Source organism: Tenrec ecaudatus, chromosome 2 (genome assembly GCF_050624435.1).
Source record: "Tenrec ecaudatus isolate mTenEca1 chromosome 2, mTenEca1.hap1, whole genome shotgun sequence".
NCBI lineage: Eukaryota > Metazoa > Chordata > Mammalia > Afrosoricida > Tenrecidae > Tenrec > Tenrec ecaudatus.
This window is the reverse complement of record NC_134531.1, coordinates 136,016,553-136,040,000: the sequence shown is the minus strand read 5'-3', so window position 1 is coordinate 136,040,000 and position 23,448 is coordinate 136,016,553. Positions and strand designations below refer to the sequence as shown.

The 23,448-nt window shown below is 42.7% G+C and overlaps 1 protein-coding gene across 11 annotated transcripts; it reads right to left on the bottom strand.

The window, feature by feature from the left end:
• Nucleotides 1-1,156: 1,156 nt before the first annotated feature.
• Nucleotides 1,157-22,490, bottom strand: LYRM7 (LYR motif containing 7). Of its 11 annotated transcripts, none has more exons than XM_075541496.1 (6): nucleotides 22,363-22,490; nucleotides 14,748-14,820; nucleotides 11,816-11,886; nucleotides 11,153-11,293; nucleotides 9,052-9,133; nucleotides 1,159-3,155 (listed from the first exon to the last, which is right to left on the bottom strand). In XM_075541496.1, exons 1-6 carry the CDS (start codon nucleotides 22,378-22,380, stop codon nucleotides 3,085-3,087), a joined length of 456 nt encoding a protein of 151 aa, XP_075397611.1. In that variant the 5' UTR covers nucleotides 22,381-22,490; the 3' UTR covers nucleotides 1,159-3,084. The 11 variants fall into 11 exon arrangements, 8 of the variants coding, with proteins under 8 accessions (XP_075397615.1, XP_075397616.1, XP_075397611.1 ...); XM_075541497.1 differs by having other exon boundaries at nucleotides 11,816-11,883; XM_075541502.1 differs by lacking the exon at nucleotides 22,363-22,490 and adding an exon at nucleotides 22,092-22,212 and having other exon boundaries at nucleotides 1,161-3,155; nucleotides 11,153-11,391.
• Nucleotides 22,491-23,448: the final 958 nt, after the last annotated feature.

The following is a 23,448-nucleotide window of genomic DNA, read 5'->3' as shown; positions in this document are numbered from 1 at the left end:
GGCCTTCGACACGGATCCCGAAGGTGTTTACTCCGCTTCATTGTTGGGGTTAGATGCAGCTGAGGTCACTTTGCCTCAGTGACCCCATGTGACCGAGAGCAGTTAGCAGCCAAGTGCTTGCGTAGCACTGCCAGGCAAACCACCGAGGACAATATGGCTCTAGTTTTGGCCAGGGACACAACAGATGGTGCCGCAGAGGAGAAAATACAGGAAAAAGCCCCTCAAATTCTCACCTTTTTACGAAGATGGTGCTGAAGGCAAAGGAAGCTCTCCCTCCCACCCCAACCCCCGCCCCAAATGGAAGCCAAAGTAAAAGCGTTAAAGGTCAAGAAGGTCAAGCTGGGGACGGGGCACACACAAAAAAAGCAGATCCGCATGTCACCCACCTTCTGGTGGCCCAAGATCCTGAGGCTAAGAAGGCAGCCCAAATGCCCTCAGACTGTGCCCAGGAGAAACAAGCTGGAGCACCTGCCTTCATCAAGTTCCCCTGGACCACGGAGTCTTTCATGAAGAGGATCGAAGGTAACAACACACTTGGGTTCAGTGTGAATGTCAAGGCCAACAAGCACCAAAGAGGCTGTGAAGAAGCTCTATGATATTGACATAGCCACAGTCAGCACCTCGGTCCGGCTGAAGGTGAGAAGGCTCAAGACCATGTGACCCCTCCAGTGAGAGACTGCCCCTCCCAGGCTGACTGGTATAGGGTGGAGGAAACCTACTTTTCAAGGCACTCCCGACTTCCAATCCTGAGGGCAGGATTATCCACATCCTTGTCAATGAACAGAAAGCATTTAATGGAAATGTAATCTATGTGGGGGCTCTGCAAATGGATTTGGGGATCTCACTGTTATCCATAGCCCTTTGCAAACCAGGATGCTCAGAATGTAAACTTGAATGCATCAGGAAAGTCCAATCAATAGAAAAGGCTGGTGCATTTGGGAATGCAAAGGATCCACAGAGATGAGGAAAGACTTCAATAACATAGATCGACACATTAAGTCAGAAAAACAGACTCAAATCATGATCATAAACTTTGCACAGGAACAGGCAAAGTTTTCTTCAGGAAGACTTAAAGGCAAGCTCCTGCTAAGAACCAGTTTGTTCAAAACAAAACTCTAGTGAGATGTTTAAATGATGAATGATGAATATGTCTGCCAACTTTACTCAAAATTCATAGTACAAACATCAATCACAGCAAATCAGGGAACTTATACAGGGGGAAAAAGACACCCTAAATCAAATATACTTTATAGCGACCCCTTTATTAAACCAAAGGTCAAAGACAAGACACATAAATACGAATCATTCAGATGAAGGAGATCACAAATCTGAGGCCATAATAGTGTCCCAAGGAGTCCCAGCCACGTGGCTGCATACAGAGGGCATGTACATGAAGGAAATCGTCCCAAGGTCATGACTGGTGGCAGACTGACTCATCACAGCCACAGGTGGACATCAGGCATGGACAGGGACATGACTAAGATACAAACACTACTGCAAATGACGAGATGGGTTCAGGGCCTTCCAACCACGTTGGCTGGGTTATGTCTCGGAACCACGTGGCCCCAGTACTTAGAGTTCCATCAGGGCATGCCCAGGCCAGATCCAGAGGGCTACACTGTCACTGTCCTTCCTTGGCTGGCCAGTAGAGTCTCAGCAAGCACCCTCTGACTGAGGACAGTGCTTGAGGAAGAACTCAATGGAGGCTCAATTTCTGTGGACACTTACGATCAATTTAGCTCCCACTGGGAACCGTAGCCTTCTGCAAACCTAGTGCTCAGATTTTCAGCTCTAACATAGAATCTATGTCTTAGAATACTAACAGATCTTAAAAGTATTAAGAGGCAATAAAAGGGTAGTTTACAGTTACATAGAAACCAAAAAGACCAATCCTGACTCACTGCTACGTTACAGACTGCCCCATAGGGTTGCTGATGCCATAAATCTTTATGGAGGTCGACTGCCACATCTTCCTCTCGAGGAGCGGCTGGTGGGTTTGAAGCAGTGACCTTTCTGTTAGCAGCTGAGCACTTAACCAGTGCGCCACCAGGATTCCCTTACAGATGGAGATGACTGGTGTAAACACTTTTAATACATTCCAGGTCTTCTAAAATTATTTTCAAGCATGACATTTAACATGCAATACGGACACAACGGTAAGTTTTGCCAGTAAGCAAAGCTTGTATTGGGAATCTTGTAAACATTAAGAGCCCCGCGTCATCACTGAATGGGTGAATCATCCTGCATGGGAAAGCACACGGACAATGGTAAAGATGCACAGATAAAAGAGAAAGAAGACACTTTTAAATGCCACTTTCTAGTTCCTAGCTTTAGATGACAGGATGCAAGGTCATTTTGTGACCCTCCTGAGCTCATCAGGGATGGGACAGGTGGAAGGAGAAAGGTCATTTTCTTGATGAAAACAAAGAGCACATACATCACGTTCACAACAAGGTCGGGCTGTGGCCTGGCCACAGCTAATTCCATTACAGCACATTCTGATTTGACCCAAGGTCACCATTTCCTGAATGCGGAGAACGCCTTTACTCCACAGGGATTCTGATACTGTGTTCACCTCCCGACAGAAGACCTGTGTTCACCTCCCGGCAGAAGACCGATAAGAAGTATCTTTAAAAGCAGGCAGAGATACGCTCTGTCCCTAAAAGAAACCGCACAAGTACGTGTCGGCTAGGTAATTCTAGTGCTTTAGAAACAAAAGTCACTTTCATTTCTTTGACCAATTTAATGTCTCTTGTTACCCACAAGGGAAACCTACCAACTGGTTAAAATACTGCAATCAGGGTAAACGAAGTGTGAATGTGACATACTTACTTCACCTTATAAAGTTTGATTTTAAGTGAAAATGGAATCTTTGCTTATCTGATGCCCATTGGAAACACTTAACTATGTTCTGCATTGTCAGGGCCCATTGAGCCTGAAATTGATGTATGATGTTACTATTCTTCAGTTTACTCATTTTCAACCTGCCAGTTCAGAGAAAAAGATGTACATTTCCAGAACTTTTCCCAGTGTTCTATATTTCTAAATCACACAGTACAACTGCTTGACCCGGTCCTAGGAGAGTCACTGTTTCTGAGTTGGCGAATCACAGTAGGGCACATTTTCCACAAGAAGGTCTTTTCTAGGAACCAATTCTGAAAGAAAAAAACAGAGAGGATAATTAAAATAATTAAAATTCAATGTAGGCATACACCCTCCCCTCCAAATTTATGGTAACAAATTATATGGATTGAATTGTGTCCTTCAAAAACATATGTTTCAGTACTAACCCCAGGACTGATATGACCTTGTGTTGGAATAAAGCAGTGGTTGTCAATCTTCCTCATGTTGCGGTGACTCCCAACCATAAAATTATTTTCATCGCTACTTCATAACTGTAATTTTGCTGCTGTTATGAATCGGGCGACCCCTATGAAAGGGTCGTTCATTCAACCCCCAGAGGGGTCACAACCCACAGGTTGAGAACCGCTGAAATAAGGGGTATTCTTACTAGTTTTTGTTCATGCAAGAGTAGGGTCGTTCCTGGCCCTCCTGTTAAGTGGTGTTGTTTTAAATGGTGAGAAAGGCTATGGAAACAGGGCCACACACCTGAGGGGGCAGACTGCTTGTAAGGACCACCTATAAACCAAAGATCACCAAGAAACAGCCAGGGCAACAGAGCTGAAGGACACAAGGAAGGCTCTTCCTTAGCATAAGCAGAGAAGCGGGTGGAGAGGAGAGAGGAACACAGCAGAGTCCTGTTGATGTTTTGAATTCACCCTTCTAGCCTGCAGAGCTGCTGTGATAAAATACGTTTGGTGTTCTGCACCGCCAGAGTGCTCCGTGGGGGCAAGGATGGCAAGACTTTGGACATGTTGTCTGGAGAAGGGCATCATGCCTGGTAAAGTAGCGGGGCAGGAAAATAAGGGAGGCCTTCAAGGAGATGGATGGACACAGTGGCTACCACAGTGGGCTCACACATGAGAACAGTTGTGAGGATGGCGCAGAACAAGCAGGGTTTCCTTCTGCTGTGTGTGGGAGCCCTGGTGGTGTGTTGTTATACGCTGGGCTGCCAACTACAAGGTCAGCAGTTCGAACCCTCCAGCTGCTCTGTGGGAGAAGAATGAGGTTTTCAACTCCCATAGGGTGACAGTCTCAGAAACCCACAGGCATAGTTCCCGTCTGTCCTATAGGGCTGCCATGAGTCGGAATCAATGGAGTTTATTCTGGCAGCCTGGTGCCCTGCTGGATGGCCAAGCACAAGGTCAGTGGTTTTGAAAGCACCAGTCATCACATGGGAGGAAGATGAGGCAGTCTGCTCCCATAAAGATGTACAGCCTCAGAGACCTCAGGGTGCAGTTCTGTTCTGTCCTGAAGGGTCACCATGAGTTGGAATCAATTTGATGGCAGTAGGTTTGGGTTTTTTGTTTAAGTGTGTTTTCTGGGGGACCTAAAGACACTCCAATGTCCAATGTCCTGAAAGGCTACTGGTTCTCATGTCTGGGGAACATGGCCTTACTTGGGGCCTTTTGGGAGGCTCTGTAGCTGTCACAGTCTACTTCCTACTGATAGGAGTTCTGGGAGCCAGTGAAGGCCTTAAGGATTGACGAGTAATAGACAGGTCTGAGGTTTCTAAACCATTGATGAGAGGTCTATGAATAAAAAAACTATGATTAATCCAAATTCACACACCTGAGAGTAATAGAAAACTAAAAGTAGAAATATCTGGGGAAAATAATTGCTACCATTCAAAAAAAGATTTAAAATATGACGTGGTTTTCAAAAGGTTAAACTATGTATAATAATGAAACTTGAAGTCCCATGGAAGGATAAGGACAATTTTTTTTAATGGGAAAAAATATATTGGTTAAGGTAAAAAGTTCTTGCTTGGGATTCAATACTTAATTTTGAATGTAGGTGTGATTTGAGAGGGGAGAAAATACTGGTTTTAGAATTCATGCGTACAATGTGACTGTTCTTACAGAGGAAGTAGGAGCATTTGATTATTTCAGTTTTCAATTAATTCTTCATGTTGGGACACGTTACGATGTCTTTTGGAAACACACCATCACAGTTTTCCATTTCTAGCCCCAACAGCAGGATTTAAATTCCTCTTTGCTCTATGTGCCTGTATAAGTGCTATTAAAATATTATGAAGAATTTTGCATGAAGTAATTTTTAAAACAGAAATTAGAATAACAAGTTTGCCACATAAAATAGAGAAAAGAGGCTTACATATACACATGTTAATAGACAGAAACAGCCATTATTAAGTAAATAGAGCAAGATACACTAATCATGATGAAGATTAACATTTTGGATCCTGTAGGAAAATAAAATTATACAGAAAGCAAAAGAAAAAAAGAAGTCTAAATCAACCTTGTCATATCTAACATTTAAAATATACATATCAAATGTATTTATCTGACATAAAAATAACATTTGAGCTGGAATTATCTGTACAAATTATCAGTTATATTTAATAGAAACTAAAGATCATTTTGAGATTCATAGCTTGTGACTACAAAGTTTAAATGGAGGATTAACTACTTTTGCTGTCCATATAAATATAATTTGAATAATTTCTGGTAAATTCTTATTATCTAAAACTGCCTCTTCAAAGCTCTTTAGATTTACATGTCCAGATATCACAATTTATTATAAAGTTGTAGTAATGGAGACAGCATGATAAGGAGAGGAAACCAGATTAGTTGATGAACTATAAATTCTGGGAACAGATTCACATGTACTAGTTACTTGACACAGGTGAGCCTTCAGTGCAGTAGGGAATGCATGGCCTTCTCAATAAATGATGCTAATTCAACTGGATATTGAAAAGTATATTTAAAAATGAACCCTGCCCACTCTCACATTACCTTAGTTTTTTTCATGCAATTATACAAGAAATACCACAAAAGGGTGGCTTTGACAAACAGAAATGTATTTTCTCATAGATCAGGTTGTAGGCACTAGCGCTAGAGCTGTTTGCTTGAAGTGGATAATACTGTCCCCAGAGGTGCTGGGATGATGCACAGTGGCTGCAAAAGCAGATACTGACACTTCATTCTAGATTATGGGCTATAAAAACCACTCACTGCCACCAAGTTGATGTGGACTCATGCCAAACCTATAGAACAGGTTAGAACTGCCCAGGACTGTAAGTCTTTCCGGAGCCGCTGGTGGTTGCTAACCTTGCAGATCACAGCCCAGTGCATAACCACTATGCCACCAGGGCTCCTGAATTATGGGTCAAACTATAGAAAATTATAATTTTATTAGCGAAAACGATCCCAATCAAAAGCAGCACAGGGAAAAGTTGGGGAGGGTCCCCAGAAAGGATGGACTATCCTCCCGCGTGTACTGCTGTCTTTCACTACCTTGTTAGCTCATAGAGCTTCCGAGTCGAGAACTTTAATTAATCTAATTCTAGCTCCTCTCCCCTGAGTCAGTTGATATGCTGAGGTCACTGCCACAAGGCTGATAAGATGCACTTGGCGGGTCTCTCTAGCATAGCCAGCCCCTATCCACTAGGAGTAATGAGCGATTAGGTGTAGTCCAGAATCCTCATCAAAGACACTTCCAAGCCTGGGGAAAGCCAAGGTTTGGGAGGTCCCTTGTCAGGCTCCAAGGACAAAGAACAAGTCTTCGGGCAAAGTTAATTTCTTTACTCCAAAAGTTGATGCAAAGGACCAACAGGAAAGCTTTTGGAAGAAAGTATAGAAGAATCTCTTCATGACCTTTGCTTGGGATAGTTAAGGATTTCTTAACGGGGCTCAAAAGTACTAATCAGAAAGGAAAAAATTGATATAAGTTGGACTTAATTAAAATGAAGGACACCACAGACACCAAAATGAAAAGTGCAAACCACAAAATAAGAAGCTTCGTACCATACATATTTCTAACTGAGGACTTGTATCTAGAATATATACTTTCTTTAAATCAATAAATAAAAAGGCAGACAGGAGGCAGGGGAGGCAGATAATCCCATAGCAAAATCGGCAAAAGCCTGAAGACATATATCATAAGAGAATTTCAAAATGGCCCTAAACAAATGAAAAGTTGGTCAATTTCATTAGTTACAGATAAATGAAAATTAAAATCATAAGGTAAAGGCTAAATTAAAGAGAGAGAAAGTACCAAGTGTTGGTGAGGATCTAGAGCCATGTCTCCCGAAGCGGAGCAGCCTTGTGTTGTAGTGGGTTACACGTTGGGCTGCTAACTGCAAGGTATGCAGTTCAAATCCACCAGCAGGTCTGTGGGAGAAAGATGGGGCTTTCTTCTCCAGTAAAAAGTTACAGTCTTGGAAGCCCACAGGGGCCACTGTACCCTTTCTAGAGGGTCACTATGAGTCGACATGGAGGAGATGGAGGTGGTTTTAGTTTAAAGTAGGTGATACTGCCTCCTGGGGCAGTGGGATGATCCGGGGGGCATGCAAAGGCAGACGGCTACACTTTACCCTGGATGATGGGCTATAGTACAAATGTTTTTAATTTCCAGCGAGGTGCTGAGTACATTGTTTTCTGTCAAGGTGGCAGTAGGTCAAATAAGTTTGGGAACCTATGATTTACAGCAATAGTTGGTACTGCTACTGGAAATGAAATTTAGTCTAACTACTTTGGAAAACTGGTTAGTTGTATCTACTAAAGTGGAATTAATGCATACACTATGACTCAGAACTTTCAATCCTAGGTATACACCCAAATGGAAGGAAAAGACAATGCCATTTTTCTACAAATGTTTTGAAGTCCTCTGTGTACAGAAGTCAGAGTCCTGGTGGTGTAGTGATGACAAGCTGGGCTGTGATCTGTCTGCCAGGCTGACATTTCGAAACCACCAGCCCACTCCATGGGGGAATGCGGGCCTTTCTACTCCTGTAAACAGGCAGTCTCAGGAACGCATAGGGCAGTTCTACCCTGTCCTACGGTGTTGCTCTGCGTCAGTATGCACTCGGTGGCAGGGAATTCGGTATTTGGTTGGTGTCTATAAGCATGTGTGTGCATATAAGTATAAATAGACATAAGCAGGAAGGGAAAAAGCACGTGCAAGATGAGTATTCAGAACATCCTTATTCACTACAGTTCTAAATTAGGAGGAAGCCAGTGTGAACAACAGGACAATGGCTAAATCGAGGCATATTCAACAATGGTGCTGCACAGAGGTTACTGCACACAACACAGATGGGGCTCCAAAACAAAGTGCCGAGGGAAACACATTGGACAAAACAGCAATCCTCTATGCGTCCATTTACGTATAGTTTAAACACGAGCAAAACTAATCTGTGAGGATAAAAATAAGGACAGGGAAAAGTAAAAAAGGATCAGTTACCCTTGCAGGAAGGGTGACTGAGAGGACCACAGCCATGAGTGGCCTTTGGGACTGCTGTCGAGCAGAGACGTCAGGTACATGGCTACTTCCCCTTGTGAAAACACAGTGAGTGGCATTATTTTAAGCTGTGCTCATTCTGTTTGTACATTATACTTCAATCATGTTGTTGTTTTTTGATAAGTCATCCAAAGTTCTTGAATGTCACTCCCCTCGCCCTACCAAATACACTTTAGATATCAAACCAAAATATAATGTGGACTGAGATTCTGCTGAAGCTCTAGCAGGAGTATGGAGGTATAATGGAGGATGCTCCACTGTTATCTCCATGTCCTATCAGCCCTGATCTTTGGAATTTAAAGGACTTTGCTTGTGAAGTGAAAGTTGGAGAAACAGACTTAGATTAGGAGAGTGGTAAGTGATATCAGACAAATTAAGACCCCCAAATAAGTATGATAAAAGTCATTATTATTTTTGTAATTATAGTTTTGCAGTATAATCGAGATTGAAAAAAAAAGAGGAAAACAAAAAATCAAAACCCCAAACCAAAAAAAATCTGGCAAAATAGCTTCATAATTTAGCATTTTATACTGTGGCCTTACAAATCTGTACAATGTATACTACACTACTCGGTGAAATCAAACGATTTTACTACTCAGCATTAAAGGCACAGCGTAACTGTTGAATGTTTTAAAAGATGTTACATCAATCTTCTTTAGTTTTACTTACTCAGTGTATTGTGGTCTGTGTGAATACCTTGTATAACAGACTTTCTGAGTAACAATTCAACATCGGATCCTATTTTCATTAGCTGTTAAGAAAATCAAACCAATAAACACGTCAATTTTCTGTTGTCCTCTTTCCCCATCCCCGCCTGCCCCCACCCTGCCCCAGTGTTTCACATGAATGTACTATGTTTGAAAACTATAGGCTTACGACAATTTGTTTTAGACCACACTGCCTCTGACATTGTATAGTCATTTCAAGCAGAACAGAGAACTCAGATAAGCACATAGGTGTAGCTCTCATCGATTCATGCCTTATTTTGTTCTAAAACTAATTTAGAGCGCCTTTGTTGGAATGCGTACTGCACAATGTGCTTAAGATGCAGTTTTCCTTGGGTTGGATCTTTCATTTGCAAAGTCGATGTCCTGAGCACTGGCAGGAGCGCTGGGTCAGGAGGGAGAACACTTGGGTTGCATCTCGGGGTTCTGTCAGCAAGAGTGTGGCCTTCAGTTAATTGCCCGCTCTCTTTGTTAGACCTCATCAAGTGTGAAATGAGAAACTGGGCTGCAGTGGTGATTCTCAAAGCCATGGACCCTGCAGCCTTTATGAGTCCTCCAGTTTTAAGAAAGTAAAGAAATCTTGAAACCAAAAAGTTTGAGAACTGCTGGGTTACCAGTCTAGATGTCTGAGATTCCTTCCATACATACATGGCTGGCCACGTGTATATCTGTGGTCCCGTAAGATTTCCTTCTGTTTTTAAAGGGAAAACAATTCTCCTTTTGTTTATTATTTTCCCCCAATGGTTTTAAAGACCCCAGACTCGGAATCTGACAGCAGAGCACCCTGGGTGGCCTATAGGCAGGTGAGGCATAGGACAGGGCTCTTGAGTTTAGCTGGCTGGTAGGTGGTGGCGGCGGTAAGGCTAGCTTGTTCCTGCTGCTCAGGTGTGATCTGTATCCTCCCTGCTCACTCGTCTAGCTTTGCTCCTGCAGCCGCCTCAGGAACCAGCAACCAGGCCCTCCTAGGGTTCTACTGTGGTGTTCACACAAGGCTCAAATCACTTAATGTCCTATTTGACAAAACATGCCACGGGCCTTACATGACGCCTACCAGCAAATAGCCTATGCGGAGTCGCACTGCGTATGACAAATGCACACTTCCCAGATTCACTCTAAACGAATGCTCTGCAAGTACAGTGAATCTGAAAGACTGCAGTCCACTTTCCCAATTTAGTTTATAGGGTGCTCTCAATTGGAAACTTTTTCATAATTTCAATAAAAGTTTTAAATGACCATGTTATTACTAATCAGTCCATTGAATCGTATAAATTTACTTATATACATTTTAAGTCATGACTTGAGTCTATTTTTATTTTAATTACCGCCATAATAAAAATGATCAATTCCGTTTCCTCTAGCATCCAGTTAAGGAAAACCTCATTTTGTCTCATTAAGTTAATTTACTGTATTTTCAAATAGTATTTTTCTTTACTAAATATAAATGTATTTTTCCTGGGATTTTTCTAACACATCAGAATGTTATTAAACATGGAAGAATTTCTCTAATTTGTACTTTCCTCTTTATCCAAACAGTTCTTGGAATCCTCAAGACTTCCTGCAAACAACTTTTCATTGTCTTCCTAAGAGTTCTCTCCTACATTTATTGGGAGCTGGATACAGTTGCACTGAATGGACAGAGGGAAGGTACATGCAGCAGGATTTTATGTAGGAGGAGAATCATTGTTTGTCCCCAGTGCACAGTAACGGGCGCTCACAAGGAGCCCTGGCAACGTAGTGGGTGGCCCACTGGGTTGCTAAGGGCAAGGTCAGCAGTTTGACCCCCAGGTGCTCGTGGGATGAAGAGAAGGCTTTCTCCCCCCATAAAGCTCTACAGCCTCAGAACCCCAAAGGGGCAGTTCCTGCAGGGTCTCTGTGGGTTGGGAACGGCCTCAACAGGAGTGGAGGGAACTTATAAATTGTCTTCAACTAGAGCAAGTGACCAAAAATGCAAATACAGAAATCAAAGCAAGAATGGTTCTAGTTCATTGCCACTGCTAAGACAAAGGTGGAAAAAGGAGGGGTGGGGTGGGGGAGGAAGTGCTTACTTGAGCTGAAAACTGAGCTCGGTGGCTGAATCGCTCCTTAGTTTCAGTCACTGGCCTTAGGTGAAGACAGAATTTCTGTGCGGTTAGTGCTCTTGCTTTGGCCATGGCTATATCCTTGATCCAGTGGGCAACTTGCTGTCTCTGGGGTATATAGAAAGACACCCCTAGAGTAGTTCTCAACTTGTGGGTCGTGACCCCTTTGGGGGTCGACCAACCCTTTCACAGGGGTCACCTGATTCCTAACAACAACAAAAATGGCAGTGAGGAAGTAGCAATGAAAACGATTTTGTGGTTGGGGGAGGGGGGTCACCACACATGAGGAACTATATTAAAGGGCCTTAGGAAGATTGGGAACCACTGCCCTAGAAGGTGAGCCACACCAAGTGAAGGTTAGCTAAGGTTGTGATTGGCTCTCTCTTCACCATTTCCTCTGTGGTTGCAGGTGCCGTCCAGTCAGTTCTGCCTCAGCGCCCCTGTGAACAACCGCCCCGCCCGGTGTCATCCTCACAATGTTCTTGTGTTGGAACCCATTGTTGTCAGTCCTTCTTGCCCAGGGCCTCCCGCTTTTTGGCTGCCCCTCCGCTTTACCAAGCTCATGCTCATTTCCGCTGGTTGCCAAGAAGCGGAAGCACTTCATTCAATCTGAAAACCCAAGCACTTTACCTCTTCTATTTTCTTAGGTGATGTCTCACTTTTATTATTTTTGAATTCTTCATTTATCTTTTTTCTGGCTGCTAGAGAGAGAAAAATATACCATTATTTAATTTTCTAATGATGAATTTCCCTCTTAATAATTCACATGAGATTGTTACTCATTACAAATGACTATTTCTCTATAGATTAGGGGAACAGTTTTGCCCATGCAAAATAAAGTAGATAATTAAAGAAATTTCTTCTTCTTTAAAAAAAATAATTTTATTGGTGGCTCTCACAGCTCCTATCACAATGCATACACACATCCATTGTGTCAAGCACATTTTTATATTTGTTGCCATCATAATTTTCAAAACATTTCTTTCTACTTGAGTCCTTGGTATTGGCTCCTCATTTTCCCCTTCCCTCCCTCATGAACCCTTAATAATTTATAAATTATTATTTTTTCATGTCTTACACTGACAGATGTCTCCCTTGACCCACTTTTCTGTTATCTGTCCCCCTGGGAGGGGGTTATATGTATATCATTGTGATCAGTTCTCCCTTTCTACCCCCCCGCCTTCCCTCTCCCCTCCTGGTATCACAACTCAAAATTGGTCCTGGATTTTCCGTGTTTCTAGCTCTTATCTGTACCAGTGTACATCCTCTGGTCTAGCTGGATTTGTAAGGTAGAACTGGGATCATGACAGTGGGTGAGGAAGCATTAAAGGGCTAGAGGAAAGTTGTGTTTCATCAGTGCTATACTGTTCCCTGACTGGCTCGTCTCTTCCTTGTGACTCTTCTAAGAAATTTCTTAAGGAAATCTTAAAAAAAAAAATCAATCTTGTGGAGAGCTCTAGTAGGCTGGCAAATTTGTACTTAAACTGAGCATAAACCTTTACCACAAATATATTTTTGTCTTCTGCTTTTTTATCCCCCTTTTGACTTGTGTATTTCTATCAGATTCAATCAAATCCCGTTTAATATTTTGTTTCTACAAATTTAAGGCTTTAGATAAAAAAGTCTTTTTTCCCCAGTGTGGCAAAACTCACTATGCACAAGTTGTTAAAACTATCTGAGCACTCATAAAAATAAAGATAAAACAGCCACGAAGGCATATCTATAATTTTGAGAGCTTTGGATGGCGTGTAAATCGAGTGATAAATGGCACGTCTGCGCCTACACAACAGCGAAGCGCTAGTGCCGACACAAGCACACCATTCATTCTCATCTGACTGACACACTGCCTCACTGGTTTGCTGTGAGCATCAAGGGAACAACCCTTAGGGAAGTTAAATGTAGCAAGTGTTGGCTGTCCTTACAATTATTTCACTTAAAAAAATCTAAAGCCACAATAATATAGGATGTTGATGGAGAATAACCAAAAAACCCTTGTTCTATGCCTAATACATTTCAGTATGTAAGGTAGTTAAGAGGGATGCCCTGGTGATGTAGTGCTTAAGTGCTCAGTGGCTAATTTCAAGGTCAGTGGTTCAATCCCATCAGCTGCTCCTTGGAAGAAAGATGTGGCAGTCTGCTTTCATAAAGATTCACAGCCTTGGAAACCCCACGGGGCCAATTTTACTCTGTCCTACTGGGTCACTGTGGCAGTTACATAATCTCTCAACTTGAGTGAAGGGGTGGAGTCTAGCCTGCCAATCAGGTCATAGCCAATCATGCCTCTGTGTGGGCACGGCCTTCTCCTGAGAATTCTTCTTCCTCCCTGGTGTGGGACTCTCTGCCTTCCCTTTCCTGCTGTTGAGACACTCAGAGAGCTGGAGGAGACCATGTGGAGACTCGTGAAAGCACTGAGATGTTTCCACTGCCAGTGCATCCACTAGAGCATCTACCCACTGGTCTGGGACCTCCCTGCCTTCACATGATTGCATGTGCTGCTTGAGTCTGAAGAGGAATTTAAGGACTTGTATCGGACATATAGGCAAATATTGGAAGTATGGACTTGATCTGGACTGGGATAGGATATTTTCTCAAGATACAATTGCTCTTTTATATAAAGTTCTTTCTTATACACATATGAATGTCTACGAATTTATTTCTCTAGTCAACCTGGACTAACACAGTCACTATGCATTGGAATCAACTTGAGGGCCATAGGTTAAAGGTGGCTAAGAGTTTGGCTTCTTATGAAATGGGGACAAATGGTTACACATTTACCATTTTTTCTCATCTATAAAAATTGGCATCATAATAGTAACTACTTCATGTGATATTTATATGAATTAAATGAGAAACTTATGTAAAATGCAAAGAACATCAGCTTTGTACTTTACTACTTCATAAACTTTTTGGAAAATTACCAAAAACAAAAAAAATTGAATTTATAGAGACAATGGAGACTCTTAAGGTTTAGAAGTGTCTGAGATTTGAGAATAATGATGGCAACAAATGTACACATGTGCTGGACACAATGGATGGATGGATGGATTGTGATAAGAATTGTATGAGCCCCCAATAAAATGATTAAAAAGAAAGAAGTGTCTGAGCATCACACTGAACATGATCTACACAGAACCAAAGCTGTAGCGCCGTGACTGCCACTTCCACAAGCAGGACGGGATGTTCAATGTGAAATCATTTGGGTTAGATTATCCTTCAGAGAAGCTGTGATGTCCAGAGTGACACACAGCATTGACAGTAAGGTGGCATCTAGTCTTAGAGAATGTGAAAATTTGATTACACAGTAAGAAAATGAGTTTAATGCCTTCAACACAAGGCAGGCAATGGAGAACACTGACATTCTGACACACACCTCCCCTGCCCCATTCTCTATGAAGAGTGGACCTTTTAACATTTCTCCTCAAATAAGACTGATCTTTATGAAACATAACCACTTTAGGGAAGAGGTCAAACAGATTAGCAGTTACTTGGCAGGTTCAAAGCCCTTATCAGAGATGGCGACGGAGGACATTTCCCCAGAGGGGTTAAAGATCAGTAGATTTACCTGCTAGTGCTCTGACATCGTTTTTAAAAACTTGTTGTCTGGTCCTGTGCAATGTTTTGAAGAGCTGTAAAACCTGTTTACAAAGCCAGAAACAAAACACCCCTTTAGTTCCATAATATAACTACATGGTAAGACTTAAACAGCATTCCTTTCTGCTTGTTTTCAGAATACCTGGTGAAAACTAAGGTTTACTAAAAACAACTTTCTGATCATTGTTAAGAAAAAAAAGTTCTGTTTACAAAGAGCAAGAAAAAGTGGTTTGAATATAGAAAAAATATAAAGATAGTTAAAAAGTGAACTAATTCCTCTGTAAGGTATCAAACCAGATAGTTGAGTACGTATTTGTTATAATCAGTTTCCATTAAAATCTATCATAATATGATCCACTTTAATTCCCCAAACAACGCTGATTGTAATTGTACTAATTCACATACAAATATATTATTTACATATAACAATACATTGGGCAAGGGAACAACAAGAGATCTAAAATCATTGGCCAGGAGGGCAAAGAAAGACTGGTGGGGTTCAATCAAATGCAGTGTAGCTGAGAGGAAGTACAGAGAGCCGAATGAAGGTCGAATATGACAGTGGGACAAGAGGAAAGTAAAAGGAAATAGAGGAAATAACCAGGAGGCAAAAGACATTTATAGAAGTATAAACGTAGTATGTACATATGCAGATATGTTAATATATAACAATAGGGATATAGATCTGTGTACATATATTTATAGGTAATTGAGGTAGCAGATACACATTGGGCGTCTACTCAAGTTCTCTCTCAATGCAGGGACACTTTGTTCTAATAACCTGGCATTCTGTGATGCTCACCTTTCCGACAGGATCACTGAAGACAAAATGGGTGCATAAGTTAATGTGGTGAAGAAAGCTGATGGTGCCTGGTTATTACAAGATATAGTGTCTGGGGTTTTAAAGGCTTGAAATTAAGCAAGTGGCCATCTAGCAGGGAAGCAACAAAGCTTACATGGAAGAAGCCCACCAACCCATGTGATCATGAGGTGTCAATAGGATCAAGTATCAGGCATAAAAGGACCCCCCAAAACAATCATTTCGATGTGAATGGGGGGAGGGTTTGGAATGGAGACCCAAAGCCCTTCTGTAGACAATTGGATATCCCTTCACAGAAGGGTCACAAGGAAGGGACAAGCCAGCCAGGGTGCAGTATAGCACCGACAAAACACACAACATTCCTCTAGCTCTTTAATGCTTCCTCCCCTCCACTATCATGTACAAATATGCTCTATCCAATTGATATATGGATTGTTATAAGAGCTGTAATTGCCCCCAATAAAATAAAAACAATAAATTGGGAAGGGCACCATGTTTATGGTGTTAAGTTTCATGTCCAACAGCGAGTGTCAGAGGACCCCAGGTGATACTTTAGCTACCTCAAACACAGGCCCACCAGTTTTCTAAACTGCCCTGTTCTTAGAACAATAACGTTTTCTCAGTCGTGTAGAAAAACCTCTGGAAACACAGCTGTAAGTCCCTCCCACTTCCAGGAAGACTGGTAAGTCCCACATCCGGTCAAAATACAGCACTCAGAGTGACAGCTGTTACCCAGGATAAGACTGGCGTCTCCACTTACACAGATCTTATTTCCCTTCCTTTCACAACACTTGACAAGTTTCCTTATGTAGGTTCTGTACATTTTTCTTTCTTTTTCAGAGTTTTAATGAAGACTGGGTACTGAATTGAAAGTTCCCAACTTTGATTTTTGCCATGAGTTGGTACAACCCAACTTTTTCCCTCCTTTAATTGATGATGTAATAAGTTATGTTGTCAATATTTCCTAACCCTGAATCACTCTTGCATTTCTCTCACAGATGTCACTATGTGGTGAGCAAGGTATATTTTGAAACATGGCTGGATATGATTAATATTTATGTCAAAGGTCTGTATTTACTTTCATAAATAAATCGTAAGATGTGGAATTTTTACTGTTGTTTAAGATCTTTATTGAGCTTTGGTTTGTATTAGCTTCATATACTTTATGCACATTCACTTTCTATATTTTCCTAGATAAGGCAAGAATTATTGGTACAAGGTTAGCTAGAACTCAGCTATAAAAGCAGATAGCTCTTAATAGGTAGGAGAAGCACGACTAGAGAGAGTAAACACACTGAGGTCTCCATTTACCATCAAGAGGGAACACAAAGTCATGAACTTATTACAGTTCAAGAGAGCCCAAAGGGAGGTTTTTCAGATAGTTAGTACGATTATAACATCTCAAAAGAGAAATGGACTGCTGAGAATGCATGAATAGATTGCATATGTGTAAGAAAAAAGAGAGAAACGAAGCTGGCATTTTGATTCATAAAAAAAGAGAGCGGGAAGAAGCTTTAGTGAAAGGTGGAAGACCATTTCCTGTATTTTTCATATTCAAAAGGAAAGGAGCCCAAGGTTGTCTCCCCACATTGCTGATTGTCTCCCCACACTGCTCCTCCTCGTCGTCTCAATTTCAGCAACAGAGGCCGTCATCTGCTATATGTCTCAAGCCAGGAATCTCTTGTTTATCTTTACACTTTAAAAATCTGAAATAGACAGAAGTGATAGTCCCTCTTCTTCCCCTCCCCCGCCACATCTGCCACCTCCCCTATTCCTTTCTCTCCTTGCCTACTGCCACCATTCCAGTCCAAGATCGAATAGTCTTCTCAAAACTCATTGCCACGTGGAACTTTAGAACGTGGCACTATTTGGAAATCGGGTCTTTATAGATAAAGTTAAGGTACGGCTTGAGATGAGGTCATATTAGATTAGGGTAGGCATCCCATCCAGTTAGCATTTCCTTATGAAACAAACAGACGTGGACACACAGAGGCACGGAGAAGCTAGTGATAGGAAGATGGACGCATAGAGCGACAGGGTGCATCTGTAAGACAAAGAATACCTAAAGTTATTGGCAACCATCAGTAGCTAGGAGCGATGCATGGGGTGGTTTCTCCCACAGAGCCCCAAAAGGAACCACCCCCGGGCACACCTTGATTTTGGATTTTTAAAGTAACCCAGTTTGTGGCACTTTGTTACAGTAATCTTAAGAAACGAATATAGGACTTCATTTAATCTGCAGGCTGAGCAAATAACCCCAAAAAAGCTGGATTATATGACGAGCCAGTGTTAGAATTGTAGCAAGTCTTATTAACAACCTCGGATGTGCAGGTGACATAACCTCGCTTGCTGATGAAGATCACAGCCTTCAGTATGGATCACAACTCAATGGAAAGAACACCAAAATCCTCACAACTGGACCAACAGGCAACATCATGAAAAACAGAAAAGTTATTGAAATTATGAAAGATTTCATTTTACTAGGATCCACAACAAACGTGTATGGAAGCAAAATGTCAAGAAATCAAAATATATATTGCGCTGGGCAAATCTGCTGCCCAGGGCCTCATTATTGTATTGAAGAGAAAATAATATCACTTTGAGAATTAAGGTGGGCCTGCTCCAGGCTACGATATTTTCAATTGTCTAAGGAAGTTAGACATTGAATAAGGAAAATGAAACAAAAATTGATGCATTTAAATTATTGTGCTGGTATGTAATATTGAAAGTACCACGGTCTGCCAAAAGAACAAACAAATCTGTCTTGGAAGAAGACTAGTTCAGAGACCTCAAGTTCTTTAGACAAGTTACCAGGACACCAAAAAAACCCTCCAGACTCACTGCCATTGAGTTGATGCCACTCATGGCCACCCTATAGGACAGGATGGAGAGTTTTCGACTGTAATGCTTTATGGGAGTAGAACGCCACGTCTTTTTCTTGAGAGGCAGGTGGGTTAGAATTGACCTTGCAGTTAGCCACCCTATGTGCAAACACTGTCTGCAGCCCGCGGGAAATGACATTCATGCTTGGTAGACCAGAAGGGCCGTGAAAAGGGGCGGCCCTGATGACATGGACTGACGCAGTGGCTGCACCAATGGCTCGGACATAAGAACAACGGCTGAGGACGAAGAGAAGGGAGGTGAACCCCCTGGCAGTAGCATTGCTGCGTGTGGGGAAAGATTTCATCACACTCATATTTTGTTGACTGGGAAGGTAGTATATTTTTGAGCAGGTCCTCAAGTGAGTTTTGAATGTATAAATTTCACTCTCTAAGAGAACCCAACCCAAATATATTTTAAAATCATGAACAGTGTGAGGATGGCGCAGGGCCAGCAGCGCTTCATTCTGCTGTACACGAGTTGGAAAACAACTCCATGGCCCCTGACAGCAATTGGAAGGTTAGGACCAAGAGAAAGAGTCAAAGATACGTTCAAAGTTTCCAATCAGGGAGAACACTGGAGACATAAAAAGAAACATGAAGTTTAAAAGAACTTAGGAAAAAGAAAATACGGATTATTTATCTATTTATCATATTCAATTCAAGATGATGGCAATAATGCTGAATAGGAATGTTGAAGTTCAGAGCAGTCAGTAGTAGTAGAGTTGTAGATTACGCTATCAGTGAAAGCGAGCCTTGGAGACCAAAGTCGGAGAAAATCAGCAGGAAGAGAAAGTAGAGGCAGGAGATTATTGAGAACAGACCTTGGGAAACATCCAATGCAAACGATAGCAAGATAAATTAGTATTTGACAAAGGAGAAATTAAAAGAGAACAATAAAGCAAGTCTAGTAAATGTTAAACGTTTGGGAAGCTGAGGGTACTGTGTATAATTTTTTGTAACTTTTTTGTAAGTCTTGAACTAAAGGAGTGATCAGAGATAGACAAAAGGTAGAACAGAGAGCATCCCAGAAACCGAGGAAGTTTAAATTGCAAGAGTGGTAATGACATAGGTTGCATAGGATTGAGAAGTGAGAAAAAATGATAAAAAAAAACCCATCATTACAGCCTTGGAGATGTAAACTTTTACTAAAATCCAGAAAGCCGGGTGACCTGATGGTCTTCCCTTCATTAACTTCCACTGATGAAAGAAGTCAGAGTAGCATGTACGTAAGTTTTAGTTAGATCAGTTTGTATCTGACATTTCCAGTTACTGGGAACTTGGAAAAATCATTAAGCATTTTGCCAACTAGCTAATTTTACAGATATATCATGTCATTTCTGTACCGGGCTTCACTTCAGATAGGTTTCACTTCCTTAGCTCTTCTGAGTCTGTTACAAGGCCTCCCTCTCGCCCCCAAGTACACCCCCAGCTCTGGGCACAGATCCTGCCAGAGCACTGCATGTTACTAGCTATTGTTCCATACTTTGCTAAAGGCTCCTGATCACCAATGCATGCTCTGTACTTAGTACAGCTTTATTCCACAGCTGGTTACGTTGCTATGGAGTTGATTCGGACTCATAGTTACCTCAGGTGTGTTATACTACAATTGTGGTCCCAGGGTGTTTAATGGCTATATCGGGGGTGGGGGTGGGGGTGAGTGATTGCCAGGCCTTTTCCCCAATGCAGGTCTGGGTGGACTCAAACCTTTGGTGGCAATTGAGCATGTTAACCGTTAACACACAGGTGCTCCCTAATCATGGTAGGCCTCATCAAAGAGTGTTTTTAAAATGAATGCTATTTATCCACACTTTCCAAGCAATTTCCTACTTCAAGGATAATTTCTCCTAGAATCATCTTAATTTATACTTAACTGGAAAATCTTTTGTGAGTCTCTCCAAATAGAAGCCCTATGGCAGTCCAAGACCACTAGGTGATCTGAGGGAAAGATGAGACTTTCTACTCCTGTAAAGACTTACAGTCTCAAAAACCCACAGGGCCAGTTCTACTCTGTCTTACAGGGTTACTATACTAAAAAAAAACCCAACTTACTGCCGTAGAAGTCGAGTCATCTCCGACTCACACCAACCTAAAGAGCTGCTGGAACGGTCCTTGTGGGTTTCCAACACTGTAACTCCTTATGGGAGTAGGACTTCTAGTCTTTCTCCCAAGGACTGGCTGGTGGTTTCAAACTGCTGACCTTGAAGTTAGCAGCCCAACATGTAACCACTGAGTCACCAGGGCTCTTATAGATTTGCTACAGACAGAAGTAACTGGATGGTACAAGTTTGGTTTTGATAAATTGGTTAAATCCCAGTTCTATCCTCATAAAACACATATTTTCAGTTTAATGCACTTAACACAATTTAAACTAGTAATCATCTAAAATATTCCTCCTTGCTAGACATCCTTAAAGAAGATTAAAATACCCTAAACCCCAAACTATTTACTGTTGTATGTTATGCATCGGTACTACAGACTGAAAGTAGTTATTATGGACACTTGCAGATGGTTAGGTTGTTTCAACTTGCTTGAGCCAGGAATCTCAGTGCTTTCTCAGAGGAGCCTACCCTATGATGTAATCTAACATAATATAATCAAGTAACTCCATGATAGAATTGCTAAGAGTCGCCAAGCAGTTGTGGACAGATTAGGATACAGTGCAAGCCCCTAACTCAGGTGACAACCCTAATGTAATTGAAAGCGACTTTGATGGAGGTGGGAGAAATCTACTTCCCACGTCAGCAGACACTGCAAAGCTTGCTGCATCTGGCGCATCCATCTTTAGTTCTTTAGACTTGAGCCATGTTATGCCTGCCAATCCTGGGAGCCATTAGGGCCTTGGATTCATTTGCCTCTAAGTCTACAGCCTAGTATCAGCCTGTAGTGTTCCCACCAATCTTGGATTCATCATCCCCAAAGCTAAGTGTCAGAAGCCTCAAGCTTAACATGTGACAAATGGAACATGAACGGGACACAATTGCTTCTACAACTGTGTGAGCATTTTTCTTAATGGACACTGTTCTCTCTAAAAGCACCACTTATTTTGCCTCTCTAGAGAACCCAGTCTAATGTGCAGTATATTTTTGAGTGACTAATCCTTGAGAATTGTTTCACCGGTGCTGAACACACCAAGTTCAATAGTAAATGATGAAGCTCCTTATTATTACCAGCCACAAGCATGTCTTTTCCTCACCATATTGCAGCTGACCAGACCAGTGCCTGCAAGTGACAGGAATGGGTCCCAACTGGCCCTGTTGATGGCATTAGGTTAGGGAAGGCTAGCCCGAGAACTGTGCAGGGCACAGGAACGGGTACCAAGCTGACAAGAAACAGGAATCTGAAGGCAAGCGCCCAGAAGTGGGGCCCAGTCAAGGCTAGCACTTTCCAATCTCACTGACAACATGCAGGCCTCACCAGCTTCCACTGTCTAGGACAGCGTTACTTTGGGCAAAAGCGATTTCGTTTGGGCGTGTCTTCCTTGGGTCCCAGACATCTGTGCATCATCTGGTTATACGAATAAAGCTTGCACCTCGCGGGGTGGTGATAGGTCGCCAGTGCCTTTGGCGTCCCCGACACTTGCCAAGGGATGTCGAATGGGTCCCTCGACACACACTCGGTCTGGAGAAGTGACTGGAGCGAACCCAACTGGCAGGTTTGTTGGCGGATAAATACTCGGTCCCCCGTAGCACCACACAGGTGCGTCCCTCCCGCCGTCACACCTGCACAAATCCTCCACCACCCCCGCTAGAGGGTCGCCAGGGTCCTCGGGAAACACGGCCACGTCCGCAGTGGACAGTCCGGCACTCCAGCTACAGAGACCCCAGACGATCTTCACAATGCCGCGTCGGCATCACGCCCACCCCACCCCACACGAGCGCGGTCACCTTGGCCGCCCGACCCATGGCTCTCCGGCAGCAGAGGCAGTCACTTCTCCGGCGGGCCAGACGCCCGGCCGGTCGGCAACCAATCACTACGGAGCAAGGACGCTCCAGCTCCCCGCAACCGCGTTCGTCGAGCGCCGCAGCCAATCATGACGTGGCACCTCCGCTCTAACCCCGCCTCTCCGAAGGGGCGCGGTACGGGATTTGCTAAGCGATGGCAATTGGTAAAACCGCGAGAAGCGGCCGAGTCCAATTACCAGCGGCAGGAAACGGAAGTCCTCTGGGGGCCCTGTTAGAGAGGGGCAGAGCCACTTCCGGTCTCTCCGCGGTTTCCTCGGATACGTTAGGCACCTGGTTACAGCCTCTGGTTTGGGGGCGTTTATTAAACCAAACCAGGCCAGCCCGCCGCCCGGAATCCAAACGCCCACAGCGTTTCCGAAGCTGTAAATATTTACAGCCCCACCTTTCTCCTGTGACCGGTGGTGGGCCGGGTGCCTGTCAGTGCAAAGCCTACACAACAGCGCCGCCCTGAAGAGCCCTTATCTGAACGTTTCTCAGTAATGACTGTCTCCTGGGAACGCGCATCAGTAAGAGCCGAGGCCTGACAATTACAGCAGATATTGGATCGTCTATTCCTGAAAGGGTCATTGGACATTCTCTCAGTCCATTTTAAAGGTGGTGGTTGTTAAGGTGACCAGAGGTCCCGCTTTTGGCGGGACAGTCCGGATATTTAACAATTTGTCCCGCGTCCCGCTGCGTTTTAAACAAGTCCCGATTTTTGGAAAGAATGCACGACAAGCTAGGGAACGGCGGGAGAACGGAAAGGGAAAATACGATTTTTGGCTGCCATGTGGCTATTTCGCCAGGATATGAGTTTTATATTATTTTTGTTAATTTTATATTAAACTTTAATAATAAATAATTGTTGAGAACTGATTATCAAGAACTGCTTATCAAAGTTCGCATTGTTGATCAGTTGTTAGAATTTGACCACCATTGTTTGGACTTGAACAATGGCATTTTTTGGCATTGGCAACGACGAAAACATTTTGTAACTGTCTCTCAGACGATACCGGCTAGTGCTAAACA